Source organism: Schistocerca gregaria, chromosome 7 (genome assembly GCF_023897955.1).
Source record: "Schistocerca gregaria isolate iqSchGreg1 chromosome 7, iqSchGreg1.2, whole genome shotgun sequence".
Classification (NCBI taxonomy): domain Eukaryota; kingdom Metazoa; phylum Arthropoda; class Insecta; order Orthoptera; family Acrididae; genus Schistocerca; species Schistocerca gregaria.
In genome coordinates, this window is record NC_064926.1 from 275779243 (window position 1) to 275802101 (window position 22859).

Here is a 22859-nt window from a genome sequence, read left to right on the forward strand (position 1 = left end):
CACAACTTATTTAAGAAAAGGTACAGACCAAATAATAACACTTAAAATTAATATTAAAGCTAATTAAACTACCAAAACATGGTTTTCTCACATAACCATAACTTCTTCTCACCCTCCTCCTCCTTCGTCTTTTCCTTAATGTTTGTCCCATCTACTAAGGGGTCCGCTTTAGCCAGGATTTGGCAAGTTTTATTTAATATATTAGTTCGTGGCCGAATGCCATGTATGATGCCACAGTCACCACGGAACCTAAAACAGGGAAGTTGTTTGCACCGTCTGTCTGTAAGTCGTATAAACAATGCTCTGTGTGTTATCGTATTTTAACTGTTTGCGTATTGTGTACCGTGAAATGGGATGTGGGAAGCAAACCAGCGATTGGCTAAAAACTACACCCAGACGGCCGGTGTACCAGCACACGGTTGCAAATCCACCATGTCGATTTGGTGTCGCTCTCACTCACCTCCCTGACTCGCAAGCTAGCGGACTGAATGTTATGCTGTTCGAGCACGTCTCACTCATAAGTGTAATTGAAATATAATTTGATGTAAGTGAAAAAAGGAAAATGTTTTTCTTCACTTAAAACTAAGCTAGCAATCTACGTCGCAGGTTCGTAGATTTCCGATATTTATAGTTTTATCATCCACCTGCTTTCCTTCATATTATGTTAAACATTACAATGAATATGTGTGCTGTTTCAGCATGCATCATTTCATCATCCATGGATGTTAGCCAAGCAAGCTGAAGTTAAATAGGGCAAATGTACGATTATTTCTTCGGCTCCTTCACGTCCAGTAATATTGTCAAACAATGTATTGGCTTACTGAAGGCACGTCACCTATTGTCAACAGTAGAGATACTGACGAATGATATTGATGGTTCCAAAAACATTCTCAGTAGTGTAAGTTCGTACTGAGCGTGTGAGTTCAAGAATACCGCTTCATGATTGCCACTGGAGGATTCTTTGTGACATTGCTTACTTTATTACTCAGGAAAATATGGTATAGCTTGGTGAACAAAACAGCAGTTTGGAAACACGCATCTACTTTGAAAAATGTGTCATGTATCTGTAATGACTAGTAAAGAGACCTGATGAATGCCAGTCTCACCACATTATCACAAATCATAAAAAAGAATGTTTATGTTAGTTACCTGAAAATGTCGTTACAGGGCAGATATAATTGCTTTACTAGTTGTGTTTGCTGATGTTACAGAACTAATTTCGAGAATTGGAATGACCTTCTGTCGCCAGAAAATAATGAAGCTACTCCTAATTTCTCTACAACAGTGATTGTTCCCTTATTGATACATTTTCTTCCCTGTATTATCCTGTGTCAACACTAATAATGTCTCGTTCAGTGCAAGACTGATCTGAAAATAATTTATGAATCATTTTAGGTACATTCTGATTTTAGTCTGCAAATTAACATGCGACAAGTAGCTCTACTTTCTCAGCCATTCTCTGACCTATTTCCTCTTTTTCATTGTTTCCTGTTGTTACAGCCGATATGACTGCGGCACTCGCATTCTTTAGGGTGTGTGACATGACAACCTTGTAAAATCGATTGCCAAATGACATTGTTGACAACAATACTGCTGATGTCAGGGTCGCAAGAATATATCAAATGTTTGAGAAACTAGTATTATCAATAAATATTGAATGTGTGCAACCACCTTTTGTGCTACCAAGGAGATGGTTGATAGTTGATCTTTGTAGGATAGTAGTATCTTTGCGGACCTTGTGTCATATGTTTGATTTTGACTAAATGAAGTGGTGTGGCGGTAAGGAAACTCATTAGGAAGATTCCGGCAAAGCAGGTCGCAGAGTTTGATGCGATTCCTCCACAGCTTTGTGTTTGGGATAGCAGTACAATGTTGGAGTTTTTGATTTGTTCTCATTGGAAAGGAGGGTCAATGGTTTTCATGTATGCAGTAACACAGAGCTATGTTTTATATTTATTGAGACTTTGCTTGTGATTATGGTACTGTAATTGCATTGTTAGACGTGATTAGGTCGTGCACATGGGCGATGCGTACAATAAATCCATTCGGGGTTGTGATGGTAGCTAATTGAAGTCCTTTTCAAATAACAGGTAATCAGAATATTTGAAGGCCACATTTTTCAGGAAGCAATCTAATTCCTCGCGTGGTAAGATACTCCAATTTTTCGATGTTTTGCCTAAGCTTCGGCCACATATATTCTATTCAGAAACCCAACTGAATATATTCTTGATTTAAGCCATTATCTTTTACTTATGTTAATTTTGTTTCTGAAGATTAAGAGTTGGTTTTGTATAACACTTCCAAATATCAAATTTTATTGTAGTGCCTATAACGTTGGGGTGTTGTGGTAACTCAGTTCATAGCCTTGTGCGCCACTGGTGCCACCTTTGTAATGAGATGCAGAGAATAAACGTGTTAAAAGCTACCTGTGCGTTATGAGCAACCATGTAAGAACGAACTTTCTGTTTCCTCTTCATTCTGTTGATGATTGAGTAGAGATCAAACTAGTTGTTGATTGAGCTATCCACATGCTTTGATTGCTTCTGTCCCTCTCGTAAATGACAGGATGCAAAACGATATTTAACATAGACATGTGTAAGCTTTCAGCTACAGAATGTGAACAGTGCAGTGTTACCAATCCTCAACCACATGAAGCTTTCTCAAACCACACTCAGTTGCTATAATCTTAATGTGTTTAGGCGGTGTTAAATTCCGTACACAGCATCAATATGTATATTGTCTTACGGGATTGTAGTCAGATTGTATAGCCAACTGAGGTCGACACTGGTGTGAATACAGTCGAATTTCAGTTAGCAGTTAACCTGTGTTCTATGATATAGAAACTGTGGTTTGAACTGTAACCTGTGCAGTCAAATAACAAGGCACAAATGTGCATTTTATAAATGTTACTAATAAGTAACAACTTTATTGCACCAAAGATTTTGTATTTCATTCACTCACTCACTTTAGTGCGCTAAGTTTGTGTCTCACAGAATCAAAATGCTTGTACATACCAGAAGGGCACAGTGAATGGAATCCTGGATCAAACTAAACCCAAGTTAGTCAGTGAGGCTTTACCTCTAATTGCAAAATTTATAGTTACATGACTGGAAGAAGGAATCTTGCTATTTGTTCCTTTGGTGCTTACATAAGTGAAAATACTGCAAAATGGTGTGTCGGTAGAAGGGTCTGTTTGGATATGACCTGGAATCAAAACTCCGTACTGGCATTCAGATATATATATATATATATATATATATATATATATATATATATATATATATATATATATATATGGTTACACTATATGGCTTAAGGAGAATTCCAGGCTGGCTCCTTTGAGAAATATACATCCAGTTTCAATACTCATTCTCACCGAATTCTAACTTGTGCTCCACCTTTAATGATGTTGTAAATGGATACAAGGCACTATGGTTGGATGAGATTTTCACTCTACAGCGGAGTGTGCGCTGATATGAAACTTCCTGGCAGGTTAAAACTGTGTGCCGGACCGAAACTCGAACTCGGGACCTTTGCCTTTCGCGTGCAAGTGCTCTACCATCTGAGCTACCCAAGCACGACTCACGCCCCGTCCTCACAGCTTCACTTGCCCGCGAAAGGCTAAGTTCCCGAGTTCGAGTCTCGGTCCGGCACACAGTTTTAATCTGCCAGGAAGTTTTACTATGGTTGGATGTTGTACATGGATAAAATGTGTACTTAAAGACAAGGGTTGTGGCAGAAATCCTTCTAGGGGAAGTGTGCTTCAGTCATCCAGCAGAATACAAAGCAGACGGTGAAGGTTTCCTTTTGATGAAATTTAAGATTCTCCCTAAATTTTTAAATACAGCTGACCAATAGAGCAACTTGTAGATGGGATCTTAAAATGGGAAAATCTGCACACACATTTCACTGTTTTCCAGGCAGCTGAAGACAGATGAAGGGAGATCACAGCACGTAAGTCACATACCGAAGACTCACTTCAGGTATGTCTGGCATGGAATAGGGATGCAATGGAGATCACGAAACAAACATTAAGTGCTTCATTTATGCAAATTTTTATTGTTTCGACTGTTCAGTACTTCTTGGAATTTAGTTTAGGTACTCAGCAGGAAGGGTTTTCGTTTTGAAGATTTGTCCGAGAAATTTGCTGGACGCCTTAGGTGTCCTTTTTCGATCTGGATCGTTGAAATCCACATGGTGAAGTCCAAATCTGGTCCTGAAACAACCGAGAAGTACAATATCTGAACGATCTGTATATGAAGTGGTGGCATTTTTATGGATCTAACTACAGTATGTTTTTAATTATCAAGTTAAGTGCTACACAAAAAATACACATGATCTATTAATTTATGATTATGGGTGGCAATAGATTACAGGTAAGTGCTGAAGCCTGGAGAAATGTTTTGGTATAATAACAGAAATGCATGTAACACGTTCGTACACATAATGGACATCTTGCATATACCAAATGTTACAGAGCCATCTGATTATGATACCAACTGTCCATAATGTTTGATGACAATAGAATCCAATCATCTGGCTTTACTTACGTAAACCCTGTGCCCCACTCGAAGTTATCCAGGAGACTCCAAGCTGTGTAGCCGATTACGTCAACACCATCGTCATTAATAGCCTTGAGCATAGCAGCCAAGTAGGACTGTGAACAGATAAAAACTTTATTTTCAGAAATAGACACTATGACATTCACTTAATCATAAGGATGACGAAACCACTAACAGAATAATGTAATGCAGTGTAACAGTTTCGAAAACAGTCAGACTGGTATCCCACTGCTGTTTGGAGCGCCTCTAGAAGCTTATTCACTGGTCATCGCGGCTCAGTTTGAAGCAAGAGTCATCACTGAAGACAATTCTACTGCATTCCGTGAGATTCCAGGCCAAAGACTTGCCGGAAATTGATGGAATACCAACCTGACTGTTCCCCACCATACAGCCGATAACCGGGAGTGGTGGTCTGGTGCTCCATTTCTTTTCATAGGAGGAGCCTTTTGGCTGTCAGCCGCTGAACCTTACAGCACAACAGTATTTTGACAAAATCTTATGCCCCATTTTGATGCCTTTCATTCGAAAGCCATCCTGACCTTATGTTTCAGCAAGATTATGCCAGCCCTCACATGGCGAGAGTTTATGTTGCTTGTCTTTGTTCTTGTCAAACCCTACCTTGGCCAGCGAAGTCGCCGGCTCTCTACCCAGTTGAGAAATTTTGGAGCATTATGGGTGCGGTCCTGATACCAGAGCGTAATATTGAGGATCTAACATGGCACCTTGCCAGAATTGGCACAATATCTGTCAAGAGAACATCCTACAACTCTGTCAGACAATGCCAAACCGAAAAACTGCTAAGAGAAGAACCAGAGGTGGACTAGTGCGTTATTGTCTTGCTCAATTTGTGAAGATTGTTCTCATGAACAAATATTCTAATTTTCCTGACATTTTAATCGTTTTTCTGTAGGTGTGAGTCCCATCTATCAGTTTCCGTCCCGTTCTGGAAATTATTTCGTGGTGCATCTTTTCTTTGTCTTAGAGGGTGTACCAGAGAAATTTCTGATAATGTTGATAGAATCGAAAGAACTGGACAGAATACTCACAGCGTAGTAGTCTATTCGGCCCTGGTCCTCCAGCTCTCCAGTGTCAGACCAGCCGTTCTCCATGACGAAGATTGGGTAGCCAGGGTAGTGCTGTGCGAGCCAGTTGAACAGCTTGCGGAAGGCCCAAGGTGTACTCTGCAACAATAACGTGGCGATTAGATGGGTTACCAAATTCATTGATATTAAGGTCAACGACCCAAAAATACATGTAGAGATGTTTCCGTTCGGATTGTCATTTAAAAGTTATAAACTGAAGCTCTCGGAGAATCAGCACGGATTTGTGTTATAAGACTGGAATTTTCAGCAGAAAAATATCTCTCCCCCAGAACATTGTGTAGTACAAACGCGAGGGTTTATCAACAGACAATTAAAAGATCAAAGAATTGTGTAATTCGTCTAACATTTAACCTCGTGGGACAAAGTGTGTAATAGCCACAAACCGTTGCTCAAGTGTTTGAAACAACTCTGCAGAAGGATTAACCCTTGCTATACTAAGAGGGGGCGGGGTTGCTTTATGCCTACCGTTTGCAAATATTGTAATCTAGTCACCTACTTTATATACAGAAAAATATTTTTGTTTTTAATGAATTCTCTTACCAGATTCCTCAAATGTTTTAATTTCTTAGGTAAACTTATCCCATGAATTTAAGTCTTAAGTAGTAGTCGTTTTCGACATTGAAAGTCATTTCAGTATCTGCAGGTTCAGGACCTTACGTACACATCAGTATCTCTTTAAAAGTATGTTGTTAATCTAATCCATCAACATTTTATGAATTTTGTTCTTTCAAACTTTTTTTGGGCGTGGGCATAAATTATTGCCTCTCCCTGTTGAAACGTACCTTATGGAAAATTGTTTGGTATTGCTAGGGTTCACTCCATAGTTATTACAGTTTGAAATGATCATACAGTTCACGCTATTATTTGCTGCACAAGTCGATCACCTATTAATGACGGGACTGTAGCACAGGAACCAAAATGTTTAGTGAACGTTGTAGAGAATTAGCACTCATTTATAACAAACGGTAAAGGTATTATCGGACAGACTGTGAACAGTACAACGCGTTTTTCAGCACATTTTAGTAACTGTCTCATTTCGAGTATAACCGAGGATTTCAAAACACAAGAAAAAATACATCTTATAGCATAAATACAGGTGAAAGAAACGAAACTTGAATTAAACTTAACGTCAAATTTTTTGTGACTCATAGTAGACAAATCAAAGGAATTGTGCTACCTTGGAAGACGAATACCGCATGATGAACGAAACAAGTAGGATATAGTAAGCAGACCAGCAAATGTAAAGAGTGAGTTTCTTCGTAAGAGAAGTTCCGCTATCAAACATGGCTTCAGATGAGGAATAAATTTGTGGGAATTGTGTTATCCGATCACAGCACTTCGCTGTTCTAAGCCGACTCCCTTCCAGCGCTCTCATTCACTTTCACCAAATGTCTCATAGAACACATACGCAGTACAGAAGACGGACAAGTATGAGTGATTCAGTGAGCATAGAGACTGCGAACCCTGAGCCAGGTGGATGCCCCCTGCGGTGCGTCCGTGTATTCCCCGATAACGACGCCCGCGTCAAATTCCATGGAGGGGTCGTAGCCGCTGGAGCCGTCTGATACTGGGTTGGCCGTGTAGTGGTTCAGTCCGTAGAAGTCAGACGTGCCTGAAACAGGATATTCCACTGTCACACATATTCATACACTAGGCACAGCTATTTTATAAATGTATAACCTCGTTTCTTTAACGATAGAAAATACAGGCCCAATATGTATCGCAAATGTGACAGATTTTTTCATATAGTTGGAAAAGCGTAACATTGAGTAGCATCAGTGTGAACTGCCACCGCAAAATGTCCGAGCGAATAGTGTGTTCCCCTCCAGTTGATATTAAATTGGTTACAATAGCCCATATTTTTAATTATTATTATTAATTATTATTATTGCTTCATTTCTGTGCTGTTTCTAATGCGAATTCATTTTCGAATGTATGATACGCTACCACAAAACAATCAGTAAGTAAGTACGTAAAACAGTGTCATGTCAACTATTTACATAAGAGCAGTTAAACGATTATATATGAATAAGGGCAACGCTTTCAAAACAAGAAATTCAGTGTCGCCAGATTTTTCAGTTGCAGAGGGTCTACGCCAACAGCACACTGCAGCACCGATGCCATTTAATGCCCATGTGGAAGAAGCACTGGTGGAACATACTTGGAGACATGGGAGTCCCTCTGGGGGATGAAATCTTATTTACACTTCTCTTTGCTGTTGACGAGGTTATCGTAGTGGGTGACCAGGATGTTGCTGAGTATATGCTTCGGAAGTTAAAAGAGGGGTACGGAAGATTGGGCCTGACAATAAGCATGAGAAAAATTGAATATCTGAAAACTGGCAGCAATGCCATAGAGATTCTGGAGGCTAGAGCCAGTAAGATAGGGGATGTAAGTCTCTTAAGAATCTGGGGATTACGATGTCATCAAACGGAAGAAGCGAAAAAGACTTAAATAATAAAATTGCCAGTGTAGGAGGGCCCGATGGCAGCTTAGTTCAGCCCTTTTGAAAGGACCAAACAGTTGATACAACGTTCATGTGTTGTAAACATCACTGCGTACGGAGCAAAAATGTGAGTAATAAATGAGCGTCAGAGAAACAAGTTGCTTGCACTGGAGATGGGCTTTCGGGGAGGAAGTTGTGGCATCTTTAAGTTGGATCTGTAGCAGATACCAACAGAAGGAGGCTATGGGGGCGACAAATCAGTAAGAATCACATTAGAGATGACCCTGAACGTGCTACGAACACATAGAAAAAGAAATCCCCTACTGTGCAACTACACTATTCGTAACAATTTCTGGAAACAGAATCGACCGTAAAATATTTTTGAGTAACTATTCAGAGGATCTAAAGTGGTATGAACACACAAAACAAATAGAAGAAAACGCAATTCATAGGAAGAATCTCAATGAAATATAACTCATCCACGAAGGAAGTGGCTTATAAGGCGCTTGTTCGGCCGATTCCTGAATATCTTACAACAAATACGGGCCCTTACCAAGTAGGACTGATAAACAAATGCAGACGACTCAACGAAGAGTGGCTCGTTTCGTCATGGGTTCGTTACAAAGATGCTCAACAAAACCAGTAATAGAAGTTACAAGAGAGGCATTGTGCATCATGAAGTGGTTTACTATTGACATTTCTAGTGAACACTTTCCGAAAAGAGTCGGATAACATATTTCTTCCTCCCACAAACATCTCACGAAATGACCACGACAAGAAAATTCGAGAAACTAGATCTAACACAGAGGCTTACGACCATCATTCTTTCTACGCTACTGGGAAGGGAGGGTGAGTTAGTAGCACCATAAACACCGCCCGCCAGCATTAGGTGGCATGCGGAGTAAGAGGTAGAGGAGAAGGAAGACATAGGCTTTTGACGCCCTGTGAATCAAAGTCGCTTCCAAACCCGACTGCAATTGCCAGCTGCATTGAATGAAGGTTCATTCACAAGTGTTAGCCAGAGAACATTGAGACGAGAATTGGACGCAGTGAACATTTCGCGGCCGTCACCTCGCAAGAGACCATTGGTGATACAGGACCATAAAGAGAAAGCAAGCATCATGGGGCTGGAAGAATATGTGACTGGATTTCTAGACACTCGCCCACCCTATTTCAACTCGACTATCCTGAGAAATCACCCAACTTGAACTACAGAGAAAATCTGCGGGACATGTTGGATCAGCGGAAAAGACATTGACATCAGCATCCTGCAATTTGGTGGAATTGCGCAATCAGGCCCTCAGCGAATGGCTTGCACAGACTTGAGGGCTCACTTCTTAACCAAACTGAGGCAGTTATCAAGTCCAAGGAGGGAATATTAAATGGTGCTAGTAATGATCCATGTTGGGGTGAGTAACTTTTGTCCGGTGAGTTATTTCCCTATGTTGTCATTTTCTGGAATTTGTATGAGAATCTAGTCTTGACTCATTAACAGCGTAGCTAAGGAATACTTTTTTGTGTTGAGTCATGTGGTCACAAACTGTACATTTCGCAGTACTTTGGCCTAGTTTGCAGTTTCATATTTTGTGAAGAATAGCTTGACAGTAGGCTGGTTTCGTCAGATAGCAATACCTAATTTACAGCCCTAATATCTGAGGAACGTCTGGTCCTAGGAAACAGTTTAAATAGTTACAAGGTTCATCATAAGTACCTCTGAAGCTTCATAAGACGGCTCCGGGAAAGCTGGAAGAGGTACCGAAAATAAACGAATATCAGTGGGTAGAGCATCACTCCAAGTTTTTAATTTACATAGAAATGCTAAATAAGATGTGCAAATCAGTAAACTACTGACACTGTTGCCATACATATCCCAATACGTTATAGTCAAACTAAGTGTCTGCCATAATTAATCCTCCATGCAACTGTTCCAAATTAAGTGCAGTTGAGCCAAGAACACACGATCTCTTAGATAATCAGATCAGAAGACATCGAATGCAGTTATATCAGGCGACCGTGCAGGCCACTAAGGAATAGAACAGTCATGATGGGACGCACAGCAAATCTAACAGTGTGGTAATTTGGCATTAAGGTAATACGTACGTCGAAAGAACGTGTGGTGGAGCACCATCTTGTTGCAAAATGAAGTCTCCACTGTCTTGCAGCAATCATGCCACTAGCCATTGCTATAGCGTGTACAGGTACATGAAACCTGACACAGTTTTCTCTATAAAGAAAAAAGGTCCACAAAATTTTAAAAAGATATGGCACAAAAGAAGTTAACTTTTTGTGAACCACAAATGTTTATCTTATGGATGGTTTGTGCCAAAAACTCGCACCTTATGACAATTAACCTTTCCGGATAAATAGGACATGCCTTTGTCACTGAATACCAAATTTAGTGAAAACCCATCTTCCTGCAGTAGCGACAGCAACTCGACGCAACATTGAGAACGAAGCTCATTCTCCTAAGTAGTCAACACCTATAGCCAATACTGGTTTTACATGCATACACTTGCTTACATTGAGATGGTTTATTGAGTTCTCTACTCGTGTCTGTCGTCGGTTTCTTCGGGTTCCTGACACCCTTTCACAGTCCACTGCACCAGCTGATGATCCCAGCCAACCTGTTTTTTTTTTCAAACCATATAAGCTGATAGTCTCACGAAATGCGTGTTCGTTGTAGCTTTTACTTTATATTTGGTTCGAAATTGTCGCTGAACCATCAATACTGATTCACATTTGACCAATTCATGGACGCCCCTATTTGTTATTTTTCCTGTATGTCATGTGAAACCAATACCTAATAATAATCTTTACAACGGATGGTATTCAAGCTGGAATAAGCCCATCAGGTCAGTAGATTGATGCTGTGGGTAGTGTCGTTTACTCACCCCTGATGTATTCCACCTCCTCTGGCGTGAGCTCCACTAGTCGGGACCTGGCGTAGCCTGCAGCCTTACTGTTTGCCGCAATCCTCTGCTTCACCACCTCAGGCCAGTCTCCCTCTGCCGTGAAAATTGGGTGGTTGTACAGGCCAGACTGGAAGAGAAATTCATTAGGTAAAGGCAGTTGCCTAGGACTGAATCTTAAGCTAATAATTCTTCCGCCCGTTGTCGCAAACCTGCAAAACGTGCATTGGTGTGGAACTTCAAAAATTATTATGCCAATATGTATCAGATTTATGTTATTCTTGGAGAGAATGTTGGAAGTAGTTAAGTGTCTGATAGTGCTATAGATGTGGATCTTATGACACGTTCATGCAGGTGTGGGTATTAACCCACTTGGGGGTAGCGTATCCCATTATAGAAATATATCCGTTATCAGGTGAGTCGTGCTTGACTACATGGACTTGCTCATTAGTGACTTGCTGAAAATAACGGTGACTGCAGCTGAGTCCACGGTCACTTGTTTTCGGCATTTTCTAACGAGCTGTGCACCTACACTACTTACCAATTTGAGTCATGTAACAGCTTTTGTGCTTCACAGATCTGACCACTAGATTTTGCTGGAATTCTCAGTGATGGTGCTGCTGACACATTCTGACTACAGAATTGCTTATGAGTGGGAAATGGATGGTACAGACTTTTGTTTGGCCTCTGATATTTGAACTACGCTTTGTGTTTTTATGTTGTGTGTGACTTTCATGTAGCGGTTTGACTAGGGCCTCCCGTCGGGTAGACCGTTCGCCGGGTGCAGGTCTTTCGATTTGACGCCACTTTGGCGACCTGCGCGTCGATGGGGATGAAATGGTGATGCATGGGACAACACAACACCCATTCCCTGAGCGGAGAAAATCTCCGACCCAGCCGGAAATCGAACCCGGACCCTTAGGTTTGCCATTCTGTCGCGATGAGCACTCAGCTACCGGGGGCGGACACTTTCTACATCTACATCTACATTTATACTCCGCAAGCCACCCAACGGTGTGTGGCGGAGGGCACATTTCGTGCCACTTTCATTACCTCCCTTTTCTGTTCCAGTCGCGTATGGTTCGCGGGAAGAACGACTGTCGGAAAGCCTCCGTGCGCGCTGGAATCTCTCTAATTTTACATTCGTGATCTCCTCAGGAGGTATAAGTAGGGGAAGCAATATATTCGATACCTCATCCAGAAACGCACCCTCCCGAAACCTGTCGAGCAAGCTACACCGCGATGCAGAGCGCCTCTCTTGCAGAGTCTGCCACTTGAGTTTGCTAAACATCTCCGTAACGCTATCACTGTTACCAAATAACCCTGTGACGAAACGCGCCGCTCTTCTTTGGATCTTCTCTATCTCCTCCGTCAACCCGACCTGGTACGGATCCCACACTGATGAGCAATACTCAAGTATAGGTCGAACGAGTGTTTTGTAAACCTTTCATGTAGTATGAACAGGACATGAAATAAAAAGAGGTGCATGGTCATGTTGACTGACTCATCTTAGCAGATACCTAAGCGAGGCTTGAAAGCGACAGTTTTGCTGTCAGTAGGCGAAGGCAACACAAGTGATTACGAGATAAATGTTGTGGTAAGAGATTGATTTCTAGTATAGCCTGAGGAGTACCTTAATCTTTGGCTACATTTGCGCCATATTTAATGCACGGCATTATGACAACATCTGAGTTGAGCTTCATTGTTCGTTTAGACATTCCTACTTCCGATTTGAAGGCACTGTAGAAAAAATTTGCTTAGAATATGAGGCACTCGTCTTTATCAATTTCTAAAATTGCAAGATACATTCAGAAAATCTGTGGTGGTGGTAATGTGGTGAAGATCCTGTACTCGAATTCGACGGGATGTTGGTTCAAATTACCTTTATATACTCAAATTATGTTTTCCATCCAGATACAGGTTTTCTATGATTTACTTAAACTGATTAAGGTAAATGCTAGGACAGATCTATTGAAAACGGCCCTTTGATTTCCTATATTTTCTGGACTTAGGCTTCGACTGTAATGAATAGATAGGACGTTAAACGCCACTATTTTCTTTCTTTAGACTCCATTTTCGGATCCTCCCAACAGCTATAAGTTATTTTACAAATTCGCAATTCTTAACGTTCATGTCGTCTGAATGTGTAAGAAGCGACAATGCCGGTAGGTAACTGAATTAAGTTCGACGGAACTATTGTTTTGTGTCGAAGATAGTGAATCATGCTACAAAAATTTCGGTGTAACTTTTTAAATGAAGGCAAAAATCGCCATATATTCTAGCACTTGTAGAACCTAGCTTTGTTAAACAGATACAAATGTTCACAAAAGTGACCAAAAGACATATTTTTCTTTCTTATGCGTATTGAGTTATGCGTATAAGTCCTGTAAACGTTACTGACAAAATCATTTAGTGGGTTGTATTTCGTCCGTGTCGGTCCCGATGAAAAATGTTTTCTTATCACGATTATAAAAATAAGAGACTTGAGTATTTCTATAAACATTGTCCCATAATGAAAGAAATACAGACTTAAGTAACATTTCTTCAGATTTAGCTACGAATCAACGTTGAATGTCTCAATATTTACTTGATGTTATGGTGCATCATGTTAACCAGAGTCTTCTACCACTCTCTGAGGGAAATACACATTTTTCTTTTAATACGGTACTGCAATGTTATTGGGAAGAAAAGCTATAAGACTTCCTGGTACTTACATAGAATTGCATCTTGCGTTCTGCCGCCTCAGCATCTGCCGGAGAGTCGCTGGCAGGTTCGTACCACATGTTGTTAATTGTGATGCCGACCTTTCCTGTGACAAGAGAGGCGCGTGTGAATCATACATTCTGTACTATAGCTAAGAGTAATAATACATGAGGTGCTAATAAACAGACAACAGTTAAGCAAAGTAATGTAAAGAGAAAGCATTAGTAACATCCCTGACAGCTTCGAGGGTTGGAAATTTGTCTGTATCCATTAGACAGAGATAGGATAGCAAACCTAACTGAGACAAATGAATAACATATTCCCAAATTTAATGCAGAGGAAGTCGAAGACGATTTAAAGTTATACAGAAACTTCGCGTAGAAGTCGAGAGCGTCTTTACGTGATACATCACTGAGGGCATTTACCATAGGTGAAATGTAGTGATTGTACACTGTGTTGGAGTCTATTGTGTAACATTCGTGCTTAGCTAAACAAGTTATCCAGACCAAATATTTGTGGATTTTGTGAGTGCAAATAACAGATAGCACCATCTCTAAAACTAATTGTGCTGTGCTGTGACTGTTCTGCGAAGCATCTTGCTTATTAGCAAAACGCGGACTTCGTCACAGAATTTTCTTCTCAGTTGTGGGCTAAACTCAGTACGTATATTACTAAATTGAAGAGTAGTTCAATAGCTTGGCATTCGGAACAGAATTTTTTGAAATGCGCTCATATGATGTCAGGTAAAAGGAAAGTCGGTAAGTATGTAAGAAAATACAAGTAAATCGTGCATATTTGGGAAGTCAAACGAGAAAGTGCCAATATGATAATAATACTAGGACACACTCAATTACCTTGGTTAAATCCATTCCTTACTTTCTTTTTGTTGTTATGACAACATAATATTTCATTTGAGTAGCCGATGCTCAGGAAAAATTATTCTAATCGTCGACAAACCAGTAATTACCGCCACATTGCAAATACTTGTTTTCTGTTCACAACTTCATTATTTATTATTTGTGTACTATTACCATACTACAGATGTTAACCTTAATGTCTCTAGACGCACGTAATCGGCACGCCACCCTTTTCTGACATCAGAATGCATGTGTAAACAACTCCATGAAAACGGGTATGGCCACTCGCAACGGCACAATAAAATGGCACTGGAACAATGTTTACAAGGAGAAATTGCGCCGTTATTTTATAAGTTCGGAGTCTGGCACAATCTACGTACAAATCGAACTAATACGATAGGTTTCAAATTAGGCTTTTAGCAAATTTGCTTGATTCTTTATGAATAGTGCAATACGTACGTTAACTCTGTTGGCAGCTGTGCTGGCGTCTAAACTCGATCATACACTTTCTGACCAAAAGTGTCCAGCCTTTCCTATGTAATGCCGAACTGACTACTAGATGTCGTGAGAGACGGACCCTTCAGTATAAAAGGAAGCGGGGAATACTGTGCTTCCGACCTAACCAACACCTTCAATGGACTCAAGGACCCACAGAGAGCCCAAGTCCCTTTGCAATCGAATAGACGATAAAGTGAAACTATTTATCGCACCTTGCTACTCCAGAAAAAAATCGCCAAAGGCGATAAATCTTTGGAGACAACATGCCACAAAAAAAGAACTATGCTTCCGTTAGAACAGCATTAACAACAGAATAGGTAGAACATGGGAGCTCTTTGATTTCAGACGTAGACTAGTCATTGGATGTCACCTGAGTAACAAATCCATCAAGGACATTTCAAACCCTCTAAAACCGCCCAAGTCTGCTGTCGGGATTGTGACTGTGAAGTGGATAGTTGAAGAAACAAACACAGGAAACCAAGACGAGGCACATCTCATACTCTGATCTACAGGGACGTCGGCCATTGCAGAAAGTTGTCGTAACACATCCCATGAAATCAGCTGAAGGAATCACTCGTGAGCTACAGAGTACTACCATCAGTCCAGCTAGCACAATGACTGTGCATAGAGAGTTAAACAAATGAAGTACAGTGGTCTGGCAACTCGTCATTAATCACACATTTCGGTAGTCAATGGTAAGCTACGCTTGAGTTTGCGAAAGGAATAGCGCCAATGTACAGCGAATGACAGGAAATGAGTGATTTTGAGTGATGCTTCACACTGTTCACTGTGGAAATCCTATAGAAGGGTTTGCATTTGGCGAATGCCTGCAACGTTATCTGCCAGCAAGTGTAGTGCAAACACTGAAGTACAAGGAAGTGATGTTATGGTATGGGGTGTTGTTCGCAGCTAGACTGTGATCCCGTTATTGCGCTTAAGAAAATGCTAAATGCGGAAGGATCTGAACACATTTTGGAGCTTTTTGTACGGCGTAAAGTAAAGGGACAGTTGGAAGACGATGTATCAGCATGACAATCCGTCTTGTCATAAATCTGCATGGCTGCGGCAAAGATCTGTGGACTGCCACATTCCTGAAATGGACTGGCCTGCCCTGAGTTCTGATCTGAATACTCTGGAACACATTTGGAATGAATTAGGACACCAAATTTGCTTGAGAACCGAGAGTCAAAAATCCCTACCACATGTGGATTCGGTCTGGAATGAGTTATCATTTCTCGATAGACATTGAGACACAGCAGAATCAGCAGAATCAAGCCGCCTTTCAGGTGAAGGGTGCACGCAGCCCATATTACTGTGCATTAAAAGGTGTCCATATACTATTGATCAGACAGTGTAATTAGTCATCTGGCCGTGCCGGCCGGAGTGGCCGAGCGGTTCTAGGCGCTTCAGTCTGGAACAGCGCGACCGCCACGGTCGCATGTTCGAATCCTTTCTCGGGCATGGATGTGTGTGATGTCTCTAGGTTAGTTAGGTTTAAGTAGTTCTAAGTTCTAGGGGACTAATGACCTCAGATGTTAAGTCCCATAGTGCTCAGAGCCATTTGAAACCTTTTTATTTTTATATATATATTTTTTTTTTATCTGGCCGTCCAGATCAGTGGTTATCAGATTATGTTCCGCAGAATATCTCTTTCATGAAGGCACTGTTGTGATTCAGTGAGAAAAATGGAGGAATTGAAAATACTATGAGATAAGCTTACTATTCCGTTATTCTGCTACATTCTGTAACATGGGTTATCGAGATGGACTGTGCAAAAATGCTGTAGTATAGTGCGTAGCGATACTGAGAGGAAGTTTAGGAAGCATATGGGGGCAGTTGTTTTTGACTAGTTCCTTATGCAAACGGGACAGAGTAGGAATAGGCTAATATTGAAGGGCTACTATGTATTATATAAACATGTGCGTGCACATATCTAGTTGTAGAGTGAGTGACATACAAGCAATGTACTTTGGTTGTGAAGTGATTGCTAAAAGCAGATTCAGGGCTATGGATATTGCAAAATAAATGGGCCGAGCTCAACCAGTCAAAATTTATTTGCCTCAACATTCGAGATCCCCTGGCACATGGCTTTCGTGAAATGGTACTTATGCTTCCAGTAAACACGACACCTTAAGATGATTTCTCGACTTTATTTATCGTTTCTCCAACGACCCTTCGTCGAGTTTGGGTATCATGCGGCTCACATTTTCTCCACACCTCGCCAACCGTAGCACCAGCCGTGATGATGGGCAATGAGTGTTTACCTTTCTGGGTCTCTCGGTACTTCTCGTCGTAGAGGCGGTAGGCGCCGGCGTGTGCCATGAGCACGGTGTAGGCTGCCATGTAGTCTCCCACGCCTGAGGAATTAATGCCCGGGGCGAACGTGTAGCCTCCAGAGTAGCCGCCCACGAAACTGGCCGGCTCGTTGAACGTCTGCCACCATTTCACCTGCACGAAGAACATGTGCTTGGTGTATCCTTTGTTTCTATAATTTACTTCAATACATATCTACTTACACGAGTCGTATATTAAAGTACTCCGTCGTCAGGCCACAAGTGGCCCGTCGGGACCATCCGACCGCAGTGTCATCCTCAGCTGAGGATGCGGATAGGAGGGGCGTGTGATCAGCACACCGGTCTCCCAGTCGTTACGATGGTTTTCTTTGACCGGAGCCGCTACTATTCGGTCGAGTAGCTCCTCAATTGTCATCACGAGGCTGAGTGCACCCCGAAAAATGGCAACAGCGCATGACGGACCGGATGGTCACCCATCCAAGTGCCGGCCACGCCAGACAGCGCTTAACTTCGGTAATCTGTCGGGAACCGGTGTCTCCACTGCGGCAAGGCCGTTGCCCGAGTCGTACATTAGACTGATAAATATTTGATATTGTCAAAATAAAGAAACTTGAGTGACACTAACACATATACGGTAATACGGACAGCGTTTGCGATGAGGTCATATGTAGGAATGAGTGAGGGCTTAACTATGTAGAGGAGGAGGCCATCTGTCAAGGTATGGCACCGTTGGGCTCTGAAATAAGTGGGATATACCCCATGCAGCGCAATAAAAAGAAGAGGATTAGGTTTGAACATCTCTAAAATAACGAAATGATTCAAGACGAAGCGCAGGCTCGAACTGCGGAACGAAATTGGCCGTGTCATTTCAGAGTAACCGTCCGCGCTTCGTCCGCATCTCGTGGTCGTGCGGTAGCGTTCTCGCTTCCCACGCCCGGGTTCCCGGGTTCGATTCCCGGCGGGGTCAGGGATTTTCTCTGCCTCGTGATGGCTAGGTGTTGTGTGATGTCCTTAGGTTAGTTAGGTTTAAGTAGTTCTAAGTTCTAAGGGACTGATGACCTAAGATGTTAAGTCCCATAGTGCTCAGAGCGATTTGAACCATCCGCGCTTCCGCCTTAATCAGTTAAGGGAAACCATGGATAATTTAAAGCTGGTTGACCGGACAGGATTTGAACTGAAAGTAACAACATCTACTCGAGCATTTAGCAGCAAACTACTGTTGTATTTCAGTGATCCGATCTATCACTTCTCATTTATCTCTGATAGCTGAGGTACCAGTCCTACTTTCACTTCTGTATCTGCAATTCCACCCTATTGTAACCAGTGTAATTCCTACCTAAGTTCTAAAATATCAAACAAGTATAGTAAATGTTAGCTGAGATGCTACGCTCCCTAGCTGTGCATCCCTGTGCAACCAGTAGAACCACCAAAACGCCTAAGGCTCGGTTGAGAACTTACTTACAGTCTCCATCTAGTAATCACCCAAGAGAAAACAATAGAAAAGGTAGAACAGAAATTAAAGAATATTAACGTTTGCCCTACCGTCCAGTTATTAACTCCAGCATAGTATTGGTTGGTTGGTTGTTTGGGGGAAGAGACCAAACAGCGAGGTCATCGGTCTCATCAGATTAGGGAAGGACGGGGAAGGAAGTCGGCCGTGCCCTTTCAGAGGAACCATCCCGGCATTTGCCTGGAGCGATTTAGGAAAATCACAGCATAGTATTGACTATGAATATCAAAGTGTAGTATTACTTTAGTTCAGTACACTCTACCCACATACCCTGTCGCCGTAGTTGTCGTACAGCACTCTCGCGTACTCGACAAAGTAGTCCGCCAGTCTGGGGTTGGGCCAACCCCCGATGTCCTGCAGTGTCTGTGGCAGGTCCCAGTGGAACATCGTCACCTGCAGCAAACGTATATACAGCATTGTGTGAAGCCAGCCGTTGTGACCGAACGGTTCTAGGCGCTTCAGTCTGGAACCGCGCGAACGCTACGGTCGCACGTTCGAATCCTGCCTCGGGCATGGGTCTGTGTGATGTCCTTAAGCTAGTTAGGTTTAAGTAGTTTTAAGTTCTAGGAGACTGATGACCTCAGATGTTAATTCCCACAGACAACAGAGCCATTTGGACCAAACCGTGTGACTTCACGTTTGATTAGTGATCTAATGTCAAGGAACAGAAGCCGGATAACTGAGGTTGCTCTTACCACTGGAGTGATGCCGTTGGCAATGAGACCGTCGATGAGCTTGTTGTAGTAGTCGATTCCCTCCGGGTTGATGTTGTTGACGTCTCCAGTGGGGAGAACCCTGGGCCACGATACGGAGAAGCGGTATGCGTCCACCTGCCGCACAAAAATAATGTCAGCGTCAATTAAAACGCCAGCTCCCGTTGATATTGTCCCTACACAGCTTCCACAAACTTCAGACGTAGGAATACTTTCCGGAAATGAAATTTTGCCACTATAAAATTGTAACTTAAAAATACTCTCTAATTCATCTTCATTACATTTCTAGAACAAGCCGATGAATAAGCTAGATACAACTCAAAACCACACTGCAATGAAGATGAGATTTAAATTTTTATGTGTTGTTACCTGGCTACGTAAGTCAATTCGAAGGTCAGAGAAAGGCAACGGCATACCACCTTCAGTAGGACGATGCCCGGTCTTAGGGATGATGATGAACAAGAATGTTCAGAGAAATTCAGGAATACAAAAATACAAGTCGCCGAGGAATGGAATAAATATGAAACGGAGGAAGCTAAGATCAAATGGCTCCATGAAAAATGTGAAATCGAAAAAGAAATAATATTTTTATAATTATTGTAATTTCCTTCATTATTATAATTTTTGAGATGCTAGGATCCCTATTGCAGATACTGTGTCCAAGAAGGGATGCTTGAACGACAGTGAGGGATGTCCTGATAACCAAATAATTGGCAGCGAGAGTAAATACACAAAAAAAATAAACGCTCTCGAAATAAAATCGACAAAATTTTAAGAAAGTCATGTCCCAGACGGCCGAGTAAGATTACTGCACTTTCAGATACACTTGTGATGCTTAACGGACTTACTGGTGCTTCTCTGATTCCTAACCGTGGAATTATGTGGGTGATAGTCGTTAGTATGCAATAAATATCTACAAATGCAATAGGAATCTTTAAACGTTTACGTATTCTCCATCTGGTTCATAGTTTCAAGCATTTTACAAAAACACCTTCCAACTTTTTGAGCGTTTTCATCTCTGCACGGTAAGGTCGACGCTCAATTCCAGCTATTCCACAACAAATTATTTTAAGAATTACTCCCTTAAAGAAGAACGTAATTAATTAATTCTTCGTCAGTGCTTAGCAGAACATACCAATGATATAAAATAAGCAACATTTTCCGCAATTTCTGCATCTGTTACTCGTCTTTATTTGATCACTAACCTCATTTTGGATGCCAGGTGTCAACTGTCATATCACATTTTATTATTTGGGATATTCAGTTGTCACCAGGTGATGGCATGCGATGCAGAATAACAGTTAGTGATGAAATATATATCGAGCGAGGTGGCGCAGTGGTTAGATACTGGACTCGCATTCGGGAGGACGTCGGTTCGATCTCGCGTCTGGCCATCCTGATTTAGGTTTTCCGTGATTTCCCTAAATCGTTCCAGGCCAATGCCGAGATGGTTCCTTACGAAGGGCACGGCCGACTTCCTTCCCCGTCCTTCCGTAATCCTATGAGACCGATGACCTCGCTGTCTGGGTCTCCTTCCCCAAACAACCAAACCAAACCATTAAATATATAATATTTCCAAAATATCAGTAAAGTATCTTCTTTTGTGTTAGTAAGCAGCACAAATACCCCGATTCTTTAAAGAATCTTCTTCAAACTTCTGATTACTGTGCAAGATAATTAATCTGTTAAATATCTGACGTTAAGTGTGTAAGCGACAAAAGTGTAGGAAAGCCTTAAAATTATGTTTAAAGTTTGTTGGAGGTCGCAAAGCTCTCTCGTTATCAAACACTGGATACGTATAGTCTAGGTAAATATGAGCTCCTATTTAAGCAAAATCAAGTTTATCACGTATTTCAATGTTTATGACGTCATATGTCCTGAAGTATGTCCCGGACAATGACATAATTTCTAGAAACATTCAGTGGTATATGTGTCTACTGTGTGCAAACAGTCAAAAGTTAAGAAATAATAAACTAAAGCGTTATGCCAGATGTGGCGGTTTCATTGCATGAACAGTGAAAATGTAATAATCAATAAACTTTTTTCATTTCATCATTTTGTGGGGGGTGTCTGTGAGAAAAGTTTGGTAAAGTTTTCAAAATATGAGTTATGTTTGCACTAAGCGGTCTCATTGTCAGATAGTAGATGAATGAAGTCTAGATAATTGCGCGCCATGTCTCTTAATGAGTGTATTATGAGAGCACTTTCAATGTTTGTATTCGGTCAATGATTTATGAAATACTGAAAGTCAAAATTTTGTTGTCTTGGAGGCTGTAAGGTAGGCAACCAGCTGCATAAACCAGTTGTGTTGGCCCCTGATGCACCGCAGGGCCGGATTCTTCACGAAATCGAGCAAAAAAGGTCCTATGGTCACGTGTCTGGAAATACTTCGTTGCCACTGTACGAGTATATGGCTCTGACGAATGACACTTACTCTTTCATTCGTCAGCGTCGGTAGAGCTAACAACTAACAATTGGGTGAACGATCCGTACCAACTACGGACACGTGTGTTCCTTGTGTGTTTCAGGATGTGTGATTGACGCAGCGTACTGTAAACAGCAGAATGGTCCGCTATTCACGTCGGCAACAAGCCGAGATGCTCTTTGTGTACGGCCAAGCAGATGGAAAGAGTCGGGAGGCAGCAGGGTTATACATGTACGCTTGCAGACACCAACCACGTCTCACATTTCAAGCCCTTTTTTGCGCGTTTGTGTGAGTATGGGTCGTTTCAGACAGACGAGCGTGTATGGAGGCGCAGACTGTGCGTGTACTAGATTTGGAGGACCACGTTTTGCAGACATTGAGAGGAACCCTAGTACATGCTCCAGCCAAGTAGCCGACATGATGTCAGCCAAAGTGCGATTATGTGCACCCTGCATGACACCCCTGCTATCCCTATCACCTGCAATCCCATGGCAGCCATTCTGAACATCTGTTGTGACGCGGATGTGATGAAGCTCTGTACAGTCTTCCAGGACGATTTGGTATCGTTGCGTGCACATTGTCCGTTTCCCGGCACATGTTCATAGGAGCTTTTTTACACCATTTACAGTCAGGAATCCGTTAGTGTGACAAATAACTAGTCCACCCACTATTAGCGTAAGCTATAAACTGAATAACTTTCCTAATTTTCAGCATATCTGCAAAATATAAGTTAACGACAGAAATCCTTAGGAGTGCACTACAAGCATAGGCTCTTGACGGGCTGTTACTAACTTCGAAAATGCGACGCTTTAGTTTGGATATTAGTAAATAATGCATCA

The 22859-nt window shown here is 41.7% G+C and overlaps 1 protein-coding gene across 1 annotated transcript in view; it reads right to left on the minus strand.

The window, feature by feature from the left end:
- Positions 1-4039: 4039 nt before the first annotated feature.
- Positions 4040-22859, minus strand: part of LOC126281216 (myrosinase 1-like) — a 188669-nt gene continuing 169849 nt past the window's right edge. The window contains exons 4-12 of the mRNA XM_049979964.1: positions 19578-19712; positions 19153-19275; positions 17343-17526; positions 13735-13829; positions 11003-11150; positions 7129-7277; positions 5609-5743; positions 4551-4657; positions 4040-4216 (exon numbers count right to left, since the gene is read on the minus strand). Of these exons, the coding sequence (XP_049835921.1) occupies positions 4090-4216; positions 4551-4657; positions 5609-5743; positions 7129-7277; positions 11003-11150; positions 13735-13829; positions 17343-17526; positions 19153-19275; positions 19578-19712 (1203 nt within the window). The 3' untranslated portion in view covers positions 4040-4089. The remainder of the gene's footprint in view (positions 4217-4550; positions 4658-5608; positions 5744-7128; positions 7278-11002; positions 11151-13734; positions 13830-17342; positions 17527-19152; positions 19276-19577; positions 19713-22859) is intronic.